The following is a 17,329-nucleotide window of genomic DNA, read 5'->3' on the forward strand; positions in this document are numbered from 1 at the left end:
CCACAAGCCAAAAAATACCTTATGTAAGGAACATAACATGCACTGTTTGTATATATGTCCTCTGTGCTCACCAGCATGAACTTCTTTTCAGCCTCAGTGTGACTGAATATCACCCTGGAAGCTCAAACATTTGTTTCAGTGCTGAATCTTATCAAACTACCGTCTAGTCACAAAGAAATGATTTACCTTTGTCGAGGCATCAGTGAAACAATAAGATCTGTGGCCTTAAGAGACCGGATGGTAAAACGTGGGAAGTAACCACAGATCCAGTCTGCACTCAATGTTCTGCTGATATGTTGAAACAGTAAATGTTGTCTCTGATTAAATATGAAGTAAGTGCCATTCTGATTTGGTTTTATAAATAAATCTAGGCCACCACTGTTTTATCTTGCTGTTATGTGCAGGTTTGGAGAAAATAACGAAGCCTATCTATGAAAAGGTAACAATCATTTTTAGAAGCGGGCCAAATTAAGTTAAATCCCATGCAGTGAATCTGGAGCACACATTCACATCAGCTTCAGTGTGAAACTTAACAAATGTCTTTTTATATTTCAGTAAAATCTACTTTAATACACTTTGAAACAAGAGTACAACAAAATAGAATATACTTCAAATGTTGAATATACAAACAGTTCAGTCTGAACACAAACATCTTTCTCTCTATCATCCCTCTTTTTAGATAAAAATAAAATAAAGTAATGAAATGTAGGGCCAAAATGGCACAGACTATTCTGGCAAACTGTTTTTAGGGGTTCAGTAAAGTGACCTGGGATCCACAGTGGTTTGATATTTTTTGCAGCCATTTTGCATAAATCTGATTTTCAATGCCTCTCTTTAAAAAAAAAACTGCTTGATTTCGTTTGGGATCTCTGGGTTTACAGACATTGCTTTTACTATTTGGATTCTTTTCTTTCCGAGACATGGCAGCATGCACCGACTCTGGGTCACATTCTTTGCATTTCCATGCAGCCACACTGTGCAGGGTTGTGAAGAGGAGAGCAAAAACAAAACCAAAAAAAAAAAAAAATAGCCAAGATCCTCCTATCAAATAAATGTGAAATTCAAGCTCTGGGATTTTCCTAGATGCTGGAAGACACACTGCAGTTACTGTTTCTCTATGTGAGTATTAACAGCCTGATGGAGACAGAGGAACTAATGATAAAACAAATATTAGATCCCCTAGTTTCATTAATACTGTGCTTGGTACAAGGTATCAAAACACAAAAACAAATATCAGCTTACTGTTCAGACAATACATGAAAAAAAAAAATTCAAATTAAAATCTAAGGCTGTTCTGTTTACTTTAGCTCCATAAACTGTATAGTAGAGATATATATAAATATGTACATACACAACCATTTTCTGTCCGATATCGTTCCTTCTTTTAACTCCTCTCTCTCTCTCTCTCTCTCTCTCTCTCTCTCTTTCTCTCTCTCTGTCATAGCACCACCCACACTTGATCTGCACAGTGATATTAGTAAAAAAAAAACCAAAAACAAATAATAATAATAAGTTGCTGGGTTTACCATCGAGGCAAAACTGGAAAAATGCTGTCTAAAAAAGTTTCTTTACACCTCAACGCTTTGTTTGTTTGTTTTATTCAACAGTTCACATTTTGGTTGGTTGTAATTATTTGCCTCAATTTGTAGTGTTTCAGCTTTTTGTGTATATATATATGTATATATATTTTCAAGGTTTTCCCGATTTGCGTCAGTGATGGCGATCCATTTAGAAGGCATAAATTGTAGTGATGAAGGTTGGTCCCGTCACCTTTCCCAACAACTCCCTTTGAAGTCTGCGAGTATTCCTATGCTGGGGGGGGGGGGGGTGCAGTCTGAGCTCCGAACACAACACTGAGAGGTTTCAGTGTGCTTGTGAGGGAGACCTGCTTAGTTCGGTTTAAGTCCTAGGCAACAACAGGGAGACCGTGAAGACAGGGTGAGGACTAAAAACGGGTCATCAGGAGTCTTTAAAGTCTCACAGACTGCTGCTGGTTATTACAAGAGTAAAAATGACTTCAGACATGTACAAGCTAACCCTCTCCTGCAGAGAGACCTTTCAACACTCCGGCTCCTCTGTTTTTATCGTCACATTGGGGGTTTCCAGTTTGATTACCACCTCAGCGTCCACGGCCTCCGACTGGATGTTTTGGACAGTTTTGGGGCTCGCCTGGTTCTGTTGGACTGCCACCGGTACCTGCACGGCTTGGACCTGAACTCCCGTAGCCTTCAGCTTGTCCACTGCGACTCCTCCGCTGGCTGGCGCTCCTATAACCAGCTCCGAGCCATTAATGACACCACTAATGATGCGGGGTTGTGCCGTCATCGTCTGATTGGCTGTTGATACCGTTACCACCCCTGCCCCGCTGCCGATGTTTCCCGGCTGCGAAACTACCAGAGTCTGTTGTTGCGCCTGCGTCGGCACGGTGAGTCGCATCACTTGCGTTCCCGGGGCGACGCTGACTGGAGCCAGGGTCCGGACTGTAAGGGGGCTCCCGAGGAGGCTGATGCCCGCCGGGGAAGCTCCGACACTGGGCTTGTTTGTGCCGCTGGGGGTCTGGAGCTGACACTGAGCTAACTGGTGGGCTGGGATTGTGATGATCTTAGCCAGCTGGACGGTGATCTTGTCTCCGTTCTCCGCTGTGGCTGGGACCATGGTGGGGATGGTTTGGATCACAACCTACACAAAACATTTTTTAGCATGTTGACAAGAAGAACTACAAACCACGGACGCTGTGTTTAAACAACTCTCTTAATTGATCTATAAGCCTGTACAAGGTTTCCCCAGGGTTCACCTAAATACATTTAAGACCTTCTAATTAAGACTTTAAGATCTTTTAGATGCCGGACAGAATGATTAATATAGTCCTAAATATTTTTTTATCAATACTGCACCGCAGTCTATAACAGTAACTCCCAATAACATAATCAATGAAATGAATGTGACCTGGACCCAGAAAAGCAGCATTAAATGGACAGATGGATTAATTAGCTCAAAAATGATGACAATGAGTGTCCTAGCTGCTGCAGCTAGCAGCGGTGCAGATACCCTGCTGTAATATGCAAACATGCATGTAAGTGACTGAGTTTCCACGTGTACAAACCTTCTGTTGCGAGTTGGTGCTACCAGCAGCAGCACCGATAGCAGAAGTGTTGGTGAGGAGGGTGGTGTGCCCGGCTGCCCCCGTTGTTCCTGCCGGCTGCTGAACAGCGACCGTAGAGATCTTCTGACCCAGTGATGTTGTCATGACTACGGGTACCTGCATAGCCACCCTCACCGTCCTGCAGACGACAGATTAGACAGCATAAGAGTCAAGAGTTAGTACTTACTGTTGGGGAGAAATGCCAACATTTGCATCAGCTCCACTGATGACCCTTTAAGGTCCAAACTGAAGGTCCTCATCAAACAGCAGGAGTCTAACCTGGGCCCGGTGGCGTTAGGGATGATAGCTGTGTGGGACTGCTGGGTCTGACTGCCATCTGGTGCTGCAGAAACCGCCACTATTCGTGGAACTCCTGCCGCCACCGCGCCACCCCCTGCCACCGTCTTACTCCCTGTAGCGAGAGGAGCCTGGACCACGTTGGCTCTGTTCCCTCCCCGCAGGATGTTGGGTTTCTTGGAGGACGATATCTCGGTCGCCTGGAGCAGCATGTCTGGGGGTGGCGGCACACGCTCATAGGACGCGTCTGAGCCGATCAGGTCGTCAGGGGCGGCCATGTCTGCCTTGTCGTCGTCGATGATGACAATGTTTTTGGGCATCTCTTTGAACTGGTAAACCAGCCGCTGGCCCTCTACTTTGGCAAGGATGCCGCGCTGGTAGTAATATCTGAGGGAGACAGGATCATTGAAGGTTATGATGTTGACTGAAAAACAATCTGAAGTCTCCCTTAGTTTCACACACAAAAATCACAGACTCACACCACTCCTCACCTGAGTGCCCGTCCCATGGTCTCATAGTTCATGTCTGGCTTGTTCTTGTGCTTGCCCCACAGCTTGGACACGGCCTTTGAGTCGACCAGCTTGAAGATGCCCTTCTCCCTCTGAGTCCACTTGATGTACCTGGGACAGGTGTTCTTGTCCTGGAGGAGGTCCAGCAGGAACTCCCATAGGTAGGTGGTGCTCCCTGCTGGTGATCAAAGGAAACGCTGATCCATCTTTACCAGAGCACAACACAGTAAAAACAACAGCTGGACATTACTACAATGAAATACCTTTGCCCTCTCTGGGTTTCTTCTTAATGCCGAGGTCTGGGGAGCCGTTGGAAATAGCGGACTGATGTGTCTTTGGTTTTCGTCCAGCTACAAAAGAAACATTTAAAAACAGGACTTAATTATTCGTTTCAGTTTAGTAGATCCTGATATCACTGACCTATGATGCTCAGTTGAGACCCCAACAGTAAAAGTCCACCACTAGGTGGTGCTCTTGGATTGTGTGGTTCAGTGTAATTAACAGCAACTTGTGGTTTTGGTTTGAGCTCTGTGGCCTGGCTTGTGAGGTTAATGACAGAACTCACAGATGCTTCCCATTTCAAACTTGGTCTGAAACAATCAAAACATAGTTTTTTCCTATTCCCAAAGCTTAACACCCCCCATTCTCACAATATGGTGCTGATAGTGGGTCTACAACGGCATGAAATGAAGGTTTTAAACATTTTTATAGGCTTTTCCGCAGCTTTGAAGAGCTGGGAACTCGCTTTCCAGATTAATTTTGTGTTGGCAAAAAACACAAACCACAGACTTCATGATGTTTTTGTCTACCTCTCCTCTTCCTGACAGGCTCATGGTCAGGTTCTGGTTCTGGATCCTCCAGCAGAGTGACCATCTCCTCGTCTTCCTCCTCGCAGCAGTCCTCTGTCGATATTTCCACCTCTGTCTCTGTAATCATGTCCGGACGCATGGCAGCGTGGAGGAAGTCTGGCGTAGCTACGCACGGCGGGACAAAAGCTTCTAGATGGAGGAGAGAGAGGGGAAAGGGGGAGAAAGGGGAAAGGGGAAAGAGGGAAGAAGTAGAATTTGCTTTGAGGCTGTATTGTAAAGTTTTGATAAGAGTTTGGTCGACTATGACACTTTGTTAGTTCTTAAAGAAGTAAAAACTTCCTGTGGGGATGAAAAACCAGGTGCTCTGTACCAACAAGGATCTGCTTGGTTAACTAATACTTATGGTTTGGGATCATTCATAAAAGTAAAGAAAACAGACTAAAGAATTCCTGGGATTTTCTGTAGGGGTTGGGAAACCTCCTCAGAACTATATTTAGGAGCTTTAAGAAATATTTAAGAGGAAATACACAAAATTGTTCAAACCACAGCAAAAATATCACTGTCCAACCACATTTCATTATTTAACTATACTGTACCACACCATCTTATTTAGGAAACATTACAAACATGGACTTCAAGTGTAAGTTATTCCTAAATTGTGTAAATATGTGTTTTACTGTTTTATTAGCTTGTGTGTGTTACCTGGGCTCCGGTCCTCTCTCAGGCTGGAAGGTGAATCCATATGTAGCAGAGCCTCTGCAGCCTCAATGGTCTTGTCAGAGCAGTGGACACTGGTGCCATGGACAGAAGCCTCCACTGTAACACACACACATAATCATTTGGCAAATGGTTCAGGGAAAATAAAAGTTACTGGTTGGGCCCAGTGGAGCTTGTTTCACCAGAACACAACTTCATTAATTCCCACAAGGAAAATCAGTCTATTCAAAGACCCTTCAGACTAGTCCACCTTGCTGCCACATATTTAGTTGTATTAAAAGGCACAAATTCTGTATTTACATGGTCATCTTAATAATTTTCCAATAAAATCCCAAACAAAAAAGAATAAATGTTTTAACAACTATTTGCCTACTTTCACATCATTAAAACAACGATGCAAATGCTGCAAACAACATGCAACTACATGGCGCCCCCTAGTGGAAAAACCCAATCACTATTTTCATTTTCAGAAGTCAACACATTCACTATGAACCACACACAGTAAGACCTGATGACAGGTGCAGCCTTCACAGTGAAATGTCTTTATTTTCCTGCCTCTTTGCAGTTGTTGACCTAGCTATCTTAACTTTTTTTTCATCCTACACCTTTGCTAAAATTGTTTAAGAATACTGGACACTGATTTGAGGAAACATTTAGAGAGGGAGAAAAGAAACAAACAAAAACAAACTACACTTACAGCTGCCCTTTAACATATGCATGCACAGTTAGAACTCTGAATGTAGTACATGTTTACTGTCACTTATGGCAAGACACAATGCTGTTTAACTCCAAAATGGAATTCAGCCAGTTGTAAAAGAAATGGTACGTGGGACACCGGGACCCTGAGAAGAAACTCAGGGCACCTGCTGTTGTTGTCAATCAGTGGTGGGAAACACGAGCTCCTGTTCCACCCTGCCCTGTCCATGTTTGGCTATCTGACCGAGGCAACGGGCACTGCATAGGGCAGAGAAATGGGCTATCTTTAGCTTGTCCTGCTCATTCAGTCTCTCTCGCAAACAACAGGACATGCTGGTAGCCATCACAGCAGAGACCCTATAGCCGGCTGAGCTGCCCTTGAAACCAGGCAGCTGTGCTGTAATAAGACCACCAAAAGGTGTGAGGTCAGAAAGCTGCAGCTGGGCATGACCTACATAAGCATATATGGAAACTATGGCCATTTCATGTACGTCTAAATTGTTGGGGTTGTGATTTATCCTCAATTATTGAATTAAAAAAAAAAATACAAAGACTAAATGAGAACTGTGAGTGGGACAAAGCAGTGCAACAATTTTAAAAGTTAAGAAAATGTCTATTATAAACCTTTACTACTATGGATAGGCGCCAAGAATAGCAGCAAGTCCGACAAAAAGTAGTGCTGGCTCTGATGACTTCCGTGTTTACACTTCTCATCCTTTCCCTCCAGTTCTCTTCGAAGAAGCTCACAAATCCTCTTGTCACTCAACACCCGCCTCACCTTCTATTGGCTCATTCTCCGATTAACAGCCCGCCCCCGGTGAAATCCGATTGGACGCCTGCTGATGTTTTAAAGTACGCCGCATGTTATTGGACTAACGGGCAAGTCGATCAAAGGCCCGCCCCACCTCCTCACATAAACAATGCTTCCGCCATCGAAATGAGACAAAAATACTTTGAATATTGCGATTAAACTGAAGTGGGAACGAAGCAGTGCTTTCACAGCACACCGTGCATTCACAGAAACGGTTAACACACGGATCAGATCAGATAAGCTGTGTATCTGCGGGCCGGTATGGTCGATGGCCGGAGCCGCACTTGAAACAAGTACAGGGGAAGAAAGCGAGTGAGCCAGGCCGTCCCACGCTTCAGTCACACAGAGCACAACACGATAACGGAAACCATCCAAAAAAACATATCACAGCCTCTGACACAGAAAATGTGTACTCTGAGCTCGCAAAAGCTGAAAATTACAAAATACTAAATTACAAAATTATCTTTTCGGGCTAATGGACTGTTGTTCAGAAAGAAGACTATTACTGCAGCTTATTTCAATAAAAGGAACAAACTAAAGCCAGACGCGGTCAAATACTAAGATACACGTAAATCACAACACTAAGGAAGGTGATATGTGACGGCGTGTACCAGGTTTATGCTAGTAAAAATAAACCCACATGTCCTTCCGACTCAGACAGCGTGGCAAAGACGTAGGAAAGACAACATCTTTACACTTCCTGGTTGTGCACAGCCGATCTGCTAACCGTTATTCTACAGCCCGCCGCGGTGAGAAAAGTCTGCTCCTACATGCAAAACACACTTCGTGCAGATAACCATCTGACCGTGCAGCCTGGAAGCCTCTGCGAAAGTTTTTCCCCTCTTACACCCGGTCTGATAAACCGTGTAGCAACGCCATGCAGGTTGCTACCAAGGTGATCACTTCCTGATTGCCCTCCATTACTTCAGCACACTCCTCTGCGGACTGAGGCGCAGCGGGCGACGTTTAAAACGCAAGCCGCGCGTAAACGTTATCTCCGCTGCCGGGATTATGACTACATAAAGTTACGTTACCGGCTCTGATGAGCAGATCGAGTTGGTTTGCGTGCCCCTCATGCTGTGAAGTCGCCATGTTTTCCCCTTGCTGCAGATTCACATTGACTTCTCACTGAATTGTATGGGAAGCTACTAGCTCAGATCACTCCGCCGCTAATGGGAAATCTCCTCGATTTCAACGAGACACGTTACGGCGGCTGAAATGTATCCCTCCGCCGCCGACACAGGAAATCCTTCCTTCGCCCTCCCCTCTCCTGCGTAGCGAGTACGTCAAATAAAGCGGTACCATGATGACTGTTTTGTTTTTTTGTTTTTTTATACACGCACTGGACAAATAAATCTTATTATTACACAACAAAGCTACAGTCTGCACAACGAAATGACTGTTAGGAGCTATAAACAAGACAGTGGCATCTAAACCAACTCTTTCCAAAACAATGAACAACACAAATGTTTTGCAACTGATTACTTGTGCTTGTTGCTCTGTTTACACCATGGACTAGGATTACTTCCTCACAGCATGTGTTTTGTTGCCTTTTAACTGATTTAAATTACTTTTAATGGGTTTTTAATGTAAGTCAAATGCTCTCCTACAAATTAATACATTTATCAATTTCAGTGTTTGTCATTATTATTTCCATTCTTCAGGTTTAAGTGTCATGTTGTTGTCTTTTTGTCTCTATGGGAAATACAATGTAATAAATTCTAAGAAAAGACAACAATTATGTTTATGTTCACTTTGAACACACACTTCTCAACTGTGACAGGTAATCCGTGGTGGGTACCCCGTACCAATACATCTTCAGTTACTTGCTCCAACAAATAAAATCACTTTATCCTTGAGCTGCAGACAACACACTGTCCATTTAGCACCAGGCTTAAAAATACATTTTATAGGTAAATCCTTTTTTCCCCCCAAATTCATCCAAGCAGACAGGATGTGCAAAGCTCTGTAGTGATGAAAAACATTTGTATGATAAATGATAAATTCTTGATCCTGCTCATTTAGATGCCGTGTAAACGGGGCTTAGAGATGTAATTTGGGGACGGAGTGAACGAGTACAGTGTCCACAGGTTCAAATTTATTTTGCCTCTGTCTTTCAGCCTGCTTCATACTTATGAACACTCCAGTGAATCACAGAATAGTAACCATTAAAAAGGGATTAATGGATGATCTCTGAGAAAACACTGGATACATTTGCTGTTCATGAAGTAGTGACATCCACAAGGTGGCAGTGTGCGGACACAGAGGTCTGCATTGTGTCACTGAATCATGTCACAAATATGCCCAATTTGAGCCACAACAAACAAAAGCAATACTTGCCAGGCTTGACTTAATAAACCAAACCTGTGGATCTTTGATTTAAATTCATGTGAACTCACAAAATGTTCAGTACATTCCCTAAACTCTATAATACACAAGAAAAAATTCACCTAAAAATGCATCAGCCCAAGAAGCTTTGAATACAGGGGGGCGGAGACAGAGAAAGCAGAGATGAACTAAAGAAATGCAGGAGGCGGCAAAAAACTGTTAACAGTGGAAAGAAAAAGGCACAGGCACACTACAAAGACAGTATATCAAAAATATGTCGGACAGGTTAATAAAAAAGAAAACACGCAGCCCCTTAATGTACAACAGCAGGTAAAGTTTCTTTTTCCTGACATTATGAAACCTTAGGGGCCCAGTGGAAATGGGAACCGTGCATCAACAATGGAAACAGGATATAGAAAAGAAACATGAGCCAAATTTCTTAGGTCGTCAGGTAAAAGGGTAAATCAGATTCTGGGCAGTCTGTGCAGCAGGGTGTAAATGCAATGATCTTGTAACAGAGACTGTGTGATAGTCATCTGCAAAAAGGAGGTTATGAGGTATGCATTAAATCTAATTTCTGATAAATGCACGTGTATTAATACCTCACCTGCCTCCCCTTCTGTCTCCACTTCCTGCTCATCGCCCACTTCCTGCATCAGGTACGCCTCGTCATCACACACCAAAACCTGGGCTGAGTAACCTTGCCCCTCGATCAGGCTGGCACCAGGTACCTCCTCCACTATGACTGCTGGGTAGTCCTCGGCCTCCCCTCTGTCTTGAACCTCTTCATAAGCCTCCTCAGCTTCGCACTCGCCTTCCACCTCTCCTTCCAGCTCCAGATCCACGTCACACTCTCCCTCCTGCTGTGGAAAGGGAGTCGGGGATGGAAGAGAGTGAGACAGTCAAAAACAGGAGGTTCAGAGATAAGATAAGAGGCCAGTGTATTTCTGCTTGTGTCTGTGTCCCACCCACCTGCTGGGGGTCCTCTTCAGCTGCGACATACTCCACCACTGTCCCGCCAGTGTCGACCAGCACCACTGAGGTCATGACTCATGCTCCTGGGGGATCACACAGCCAACGATTCGCCACAGCTGCTCTGTCTGGTGGCCTCCACCTGCGTGGCGAACAACAGCCCCTGGAGAGATGAGAAGCACTCGGTAAATAAAACTCTGTTGAAAACAACAAACTCTGTAACACAGCAGTAACATATGATCAGATTTAATTCCCTGTTCACTGTGATCAAAACAGCGAATGCCTGACAGTTTCAGAGTTCCTTCAAAGTATCATGAAGTCCAGATACTTTACTGCAAAGAAAGAAGGGGTTACTGAAGCAGTGGCAAATCCTGATTTCTCACACTTAACAACCTGAACAATTCTTTGCAAAATATAAGTAATACGACGAAAAGCTAACTACACCCTCCTCCATATGTCCCGACTGTAATCCCAGGCCTCATCAAGGGCCTGAGATCTCTTGCATCTCCTTCATCTCTTCCCTTCTGGCTTTGGCGTGCAGGAAGTGCCTGTCTGCTATTACAGGAAGAAATGCCCTGACAGGAAGCCAAGTCATTCCCTCAAAAACACGCACACAGTGTCCAGTGAAATATTGAGGCAGGGTGGATTGAAGCCATGGTAACAGTTGCTAAGAACCACGGGGCTTTCAGTTCCTGTTCAGTGCTGCTCTGTGTGGCGACAATAGGATACAAGACAAAGGAAAGTCCGGAGCATGGAGAGAGAGTCAGATACACATACACACACACACACACACACACACACACACACACACACACACACACACACACACACACACACACACACGCACACACACAGCATGACACCGTTTAAAGTGATGCTCCACCCACTCTTTGCTCAGTGTTACCAGGGCTTTCTTGGCCACTGACCTACTGGAATTTGATGCATTTTTTCCAGTGGTGAATATGCACGTTTCAAAATGGAATGAAGAAGAATAAAATATGACTTAAGGTGACAGTAAACATTAGAAGTAACCATTCACTAAATCCCTTAGAACATCATTGTATGTGGGTTTGTAATTTTCCATTTGTCAAGAATATGAGGGGTGGTGTCTTTTCTCGTCCTCTACAGAACCAGAAACACAAAAGCAAATGTGTGATTGTCTGCTCAAACTTTCACTAAGATACACATATTAGTATATACAGATAATTAACCTACTACAGTAGTAACCTAAACCAGCATTACCTCCAAGGCCAGGGAACATTTATTACCTAAAGGGGACGGGGTTTAGAACGCTTCAAGCAGCGTCTGGTCGAGTGTGTGGAGGTGACAGGGCCTGAATTTCTCCCTGCAAGCTCTCTCTTTTTTTTTTTAAAGTCTTCACACAACTACTGCCACCACTTTTCACGTGGAAAAGCAAATACAACATCTTTAATGAGGAGAGATCGTCTAAAGGTGTGCATCACTATTCCTGTTAGTCCAATCCTCACATCTCTAACCCCTCTGTGACTTTTCACTCTGGCTTCAAGTGTGGCTGTTCAGAACAGCTATACAAACTTCTGCCTTTAGATGTGTTCAGACAACACTTGAGCAAACTACTTCATCTGAAGCATACTGCACCCTTCTCCTTCTCCTCAGCCACAGCACATCTCCCCACTCGTACAGCCCAGGGTGGCCGCCTTCTGCTTAAAGATAATCCTACAGAAAAATTCTTAAAATTCCTCTGTAGGCTCAAAGACAAGGATTAGGAATGACTCGTTCTCACTGACACTCCAAGTTCTCAACATTTTTCATTGCAAAAGCAGCAGCATATTGAAAAATACCAAGAACACAATATAAAATCCTTGGATGATCCAGGGCATTTTTTTTAAATTTTTGTACAAACCTACTGAAACAGCCTGGCCATACTACGTCCTTTCACAGAGTGTGTATGAGCACATGCTCGGTTACTCTAACTACTATATAATGGATGAACCATGCTGTGCCAGTGTTCCCTCCGCTACTGAGACCAGCATGCTATCTGCTCAGATGGAAACCCTCTGTTCAATTATTTAAACGCACACAGCATGCACTCATCTACACAGAAAATCAGAACAGGACAGGTTGACACACCGTGCTACCAAGTTTGTTTTCTGAATTATGAAGACCACAGAGGAATAAACCAACTCTCTCCAGTTTCTATTTCTTTTCATCTTCCGCTCTAACAGTTTTAAGGAGTACAATATTTCAAGCTTCACCTGTTGTTTCATGCCTTTTGCTCTCTGGCACAACAACAGGCGAACAAAGGAAAGGTGTGTATCTGTGCTGCACTACGTGTCGTTATTTTACCGTTAAACTGACAGAAGTTATTATGTAAGTTCATGGATGAGTTGGAGATTGTGACACACTGGCTTTCTGTAATCCATCCAGTCTATCTAACTCCTAAAGCCTGACGCAAAGAGACTGAGTGAAAGGGAGTGTCAAAGTGCAGAGTCCTGTATGTTTTCCGTTGGTCAACAGAATGATCTGGAATTTAAATTACAGTACAGATCAGTCAGGATCAGCCTGGGATAAAACTTCTCACTTTTGACCTACTTTATTTTCAGAACGCTGATCTAAGTGGACCTAAGCAGATCCTCCAACAACTGCATAACAGAAAGTGCAGTGTCACATGGAGTATACAACATTTATACTACGGGGAAAGTTCTGAAATGGGTTAATGGCATGCACACACACAAAAAAGCAAACACATTCACGAGATGTGTTCAGAGCTGAGAGTCTTAAACACGACTTGCAGGTTGTGTTGATCCAAACAAGTATTACAAGACCTGCTGGATCCTGCGAACACGTGGCTGCCGTGTCGCTTCTCAGCTCAAACATAAATGAGTCAGGAGCTTGTTTTATTACCATTTCAACAATCTGCTGGGAAACTAGCAGCGGATACTCATCATGCTACAAGCAAAAGAATTAATAATATTGCAGTTTAAAAGCATCCATCAATGTGACCTGTCACTCCTTACAGTACGTGACTGGTCATGTTGGTATTCTTGGCATTGTAGGTATTCCTGATGCTATGAAAGTAGCTGTGGATAAGAGATGCAGCTACACGTCTTAGCTAAAAACCTGTTCAGTTCAATTTTAACATTGACAAGCAGCTTGATTTTAATAACAAACGCTCTCTTTCATGGTGAGTCAGTATCGGGCTCAAGACTTCACAAGATACAGCACAGTCATCCTGGCAGGCCAACTTTCCCACGACGACCACCCAACAAACACATCAAAACTAAAAGGAAAAAGGTACAAACTTGCCTTGTCAAAGAAAAGTCGACGTGACTCATAGTGCAGGCTGACATCTTGTCTGCTGTTTAAAAATCCACAAAGAGACAAGGAGGAGAATGAAAGAACGAGAGATGCTGTCTTGCCATGGTAAGAGAAAGCGACAGGGCTTTCTGTCTCTCTCTGTCTGTCTGACTGACTCTCTCCCACGCCTCTTCTCTGTCTGACATCCATCTATCCATCCATCCAGCCAGCTGTCCAGCTCCTCTCCCTGTCTGCATGTTCGCTGTCTGCCTGTTCCCTGGGCTGAAGGAACCTCTCAGAGCGACTCAGCACTTCTCAGACCCTGCCCTGAGCTCAGATCACATGACAAATGTGGAACACACACACACACGCACACAGTCACAGTCACATGATCTTTCAACAACAGAGCTTTTATTCCAAGAAACTGGGGCTGCTGGTAAAGATACAACGCCCTGCCTTGTGCCCTGCCCTCCTCCAACTCACACACACACTGATGATACAATGAGCAAATGCATGGCAGGATTTACTTGATATCCACCCAACCCATACACACACATTTCACTGTAACTCAGTTACTATTACATTGTCCTCAAGCTGTGTTATTTCTCTTGTGACTCAATAAATATAACAGTAATCCTGATGTTAGTTTCTTGTGACTCACTTTCAGTGTTTTGAAGGGTTTAAAATATTAGTTAAAAAATGGTCTGGCTTCAAAATAAGTCTAAATAAGCCAGAAATGTCTGAAATGTTTCTTCTACAATATTAAGTATAGTGTTGTCTAGTATCTCAGTGGTGATATGTTAAAGAGGAGTGGGTGAACCCATCATGGAAACAGCCCACAATGGCAGCAAACTGTATGATCAGACATACAAAAAAAAAATGCATCAGCGATCTAAAACTAAAGTTTGGTAAAATGGGCCTTCTATATTATGTTACTGTAAATTATTCTTTGCCCCTGACACTTTAAATAACATGAACAATGTTTTCCAGCCTCCATCAAATGGCTTCATGCAAAGATGAAGCATGAACACTGTACACATGGCATGATATGGCTTGGTATAGTGTGACCAGTGATCATTGTTAAAACACTTTATTCCAGTCTAACATTACTTAAAGTAGGTGCATTTGAGGGTAAAAACACATAAAATGTATTACAGGACTGTAAATAATTATTGTAATCAGTGATTAATCTACCATTCTGTGTAATATCAAAGCACACAAAGAAAAACCAGAACAAATTTACATCTCAGAAGCTGGAACCAGTGAATTCTGCTTTTAAAAAAGCAAAACAACAATTAATTGATCACAAAAATGGCAGATTAATTCTCTATTGACTGACTAATTGTTTCAGCTTTAAGATGTGATGGGCACCACTGCCCTCTTCAACATACACAAGTTTCCATTTGTAACATCCAAGTCAAACCTTGGTGGTTTACATCTATGAGCACTCACCCTCCTCTCCTGTAACCAATCATGCACTCAGCGTCTGTGTCTGGCCTTTTTTCAACAGGCCTCTCACGATTTAGACCACAGTTCAACTGCAGGATATGCCGGCTGAGCAAAAGGTAGTCTGGTCAATCATTTACCAGTACAAAGCAGACACACTACACTGCAGCTCATACTGGAGACACCAGATCCAAGTCTCTGACCTCTGTAAAAAAAAAAAAAAAACACACTCTACTACTCAAAACTTTAAATTCCAGAAGCAACCAAAGCAGCCTGCAGAGCTGTAACATAACAAAGAATATTGTGCTAAACTAGGATATTAGATGGTGATTTTTTATAGTGTTTTCAAAGATGGTATCCATCTGTAGGTGGACATTATATAGATAATTACAAGAGGAAATATTCAATGTTCTTCATCTATCACAACCTGAAAGTCTTTTGAGTTTTAAATGAATACCTGACCATTACTTATTTCTGATTTTAAAACATGATTAATTATTTCAGTAATTTATCAGTTAAAATGCCCCAAATCCCACTGAATGATGTTTCACTTTCCAGTTGGCTAAGTAATAAAATTTGAGACACTATGAGCTTCATTTTGATGGACATTTGTCATTCTTTCTGTGCTACTTGACATTTTTTATACTAAATAATTAACATTTAAAACATCATCATAGAAAAATACCATAGTTTATTCACTTGCCAATAAACCAAATCACACAAATGCCAAAAAGTAGCACAGGGAGGGAAGTAAATCTTTACACCAGCTGTTAACTAATTCAAAATTTTCAACAAGCAGTGAGAAAACAGAAGAAACTACTAACCAAGTCCTACCAAGCTGACAGTATGGCACCAGCATCAATGGCCTACTTATCACCACCTGTTACTACATCATATTGCAGGCTAACAATACCAGGCACTCAGTTGCTACCCATCCAAAGCATTTCAGGCTGCTGACACTGATCGTGGTTACTGATCTTACTGATCTTGTGGTAATAACTGTGACACATTAAACACAGGTCCAAGATCAAAGTTGGTTTCGACTACAACCCCCAGCTGACAGCCACACAGCTGGCTGCCCGCCTGTTTGCACTGCTTACAACTGCAGAGCTATGAAAGAACAGAAAGAGTATGTCAGGCATGTACAGCCTGTCACAGGGGAATTCACTGCTGCGATGGTACCTTTGCTCTTCAGTGCAGCTAACCTTATCAATGAATCATTAGCTTTCTCTTTTTTTTTTATTAAATTTGCACGCAGTTATTTAACAACAGTACAACTAGCTGACTGCAAAATGTTGTGCTGGAAAACACAATCCAAGAATATTTATTTCTGAGAGCACGGCGCACACCAGCGACAGCTGAACAGAAAGGGAAACTGAATATTGACATTAACTTAGCTAACGTTAGCTTGCTGAGTTAGCATTGTGACCAAAAAAAAAAAAAGACAAGCTGTCAGAAAAGAAACACAACAAACCATGTGGCTAATGATGGCTAATCAGGTCAGCTCACTTACCGTGAAATCCTTCTCCTTGCTTCTCACTGGTAACCAACTTAGTTTACACGGAGCAGCCTGACGTTAGCGGACAGGCTAATGGGAGTTTGCTCTGTGTATATGTGTGTTTGTCTGTGTGTGTGACATCCAGTAACCTCTCTCCTCCTCTCCGGACGGCTCTCCGGCTCTGCGGGCGGACGACTCCCGCTGCTAATGGTAACGCTAGCTAACCCGACGTTAGCTGTGTGTGTTCATGATGAGGAGCCGCGCAGGCTGCGGACAGAGGAGAGTCAGGACCTCGGTCTACCTGGTGTTTCATGTGGGACAGTAAACGACTGAAGAAGCCGCCGTGTGGCTGCTCTTCTCCAATGTTTTCAGTTTAAACTACAATAAACAACCAGATACCAATAAACACAACAACAAAACCTACACTTTTACACAATCTAATCAGCGAATAAATAAAAACAATGAAAATGGTCAGAAGTTATTCAGAAAAGCTCCTAACAAGCGAAATGTCTGGATAAATGATCCAATAATTATTATCTGTCTCCACCAAGTGGTCAGTAAACTAGCATTCAATAAGGCACAGCTGTTGATTAGTAGGACAGGTTATCATGAGAATGTTTTCAAGCACAGAAAAACTGAGTTAGTGTCTATACATTCATTGACTTTATTTAAAGTGTCTGTGAACATATTTTCATGACAACAGGGACACAACTGAATGAAACTAAAAACACTGGTAGGCTATGTTAACTTCTTAATATATTGATATAATATATAGTTAATGTATGATAGTTTAAGATAAGATAAACCTTTAATAGTCCCACAATGGGG

At 42.8% G+C, this 17,329-nt stretch overlaps 1 protein-coding gene across 8 annotated transcripts; it reads right to left on the reverse strand.

Annotated features, from left to right (window-relative positions):
• Positions 1 to 523: 523 nt before the first annotated feature.
• Positions 524 to 16,780, reverse strand: elf2b (E74-like factor 2b (ets domain transcription factor)). Of its 8 annotated transcripts, none has more exons than XM_041035729.1 (10): positions 16,517 to 16,780; positions 10,282 to 10,444; positions 9,917 to 10,172; positions 5,460 to 5,573; positions 4,758 to 4,946; positions 4,212 to 4,298; positions 3,931 to 4,126; positions 3,422 to 3,826; positions 3,104 to 3,281; positions 524 to 2,679 (listed from the first exon to the last, which is right to left on the reverse strand). In XM_041035729.1, exons 2-10 carry the CDS (start codon positions 10,354 to 10,356, stop codon positions 2,059 to 2,061), a joined length of 2,121 nt encoding a protein of 706 aa, XP_040891663.1. In that variant the 5' UTR covers positions 10,357 to 10,444; positions 16,517 to 16,780; the 3' UTR covers positions 524 to 2,058. The 8 variants fall into 8 exon arrangements, with proteins under 8 accessions (XP_040891663.1, XP_040891667.1, XP_040891665.1 ...); XM_041035733.1 differs by lacking the exon at positions 16,517 to 16,780 and adding an exon at positions 13,567 to 13,852 and having other exon boundaries at positions 3,931 to 4,123; positions 9,917 to 10,169; XM_041035731.1 differs by lacking the exon at positions 16,517 to 16,780 and adding an exon at positions 13,567 to 13,852 and having other exon boundaries at positions 3,931 to 4,123.
• Between the last annotated feature and the right edge of the window lie 549 nt (positions 16,781 to 17,329).

This window comes from Toxotes jaculatrix, chromosome 4 (assembly GCF_017976425.1).
Source record: "Toxotes jaculatrix isolate fToxJac2 chromosome 4, fToxJac2.pri, whole genome shotgun sequence".
In the NCBI taxonomy this organism is placed as follows: Eukaryota; Metazoa; Chordata; class Actinopteri; family Toxotidae; genus Toxotes; species Toxotes jaculatrix.

Excerpts from the sequence above, each read along its gene's own strand:
- elf2b (XM_041035729.1), bottom strand. The coding sequence starts at position 10,356 with ATGACCTCAGTGGTGCTGGTCGACACTGGCGGGACAGTGGTGGAGTAT. Across the intron at positions 5,574-9,916 it reads GGAGACAGAAGGGGAGGCAG|TGGAGGCTTCTGTCCATGGC; the intron begins GTGAGGTATTAA and ends TGTGTGTTACAG. Across the intron at positions 2,680-3,103 it reads GCACCAACTCGCAACAGAAG|GTTGTGATCCAAACCATCCC; the intron begins GTTTGTACACGT and ends TGTTTTGTGTAG.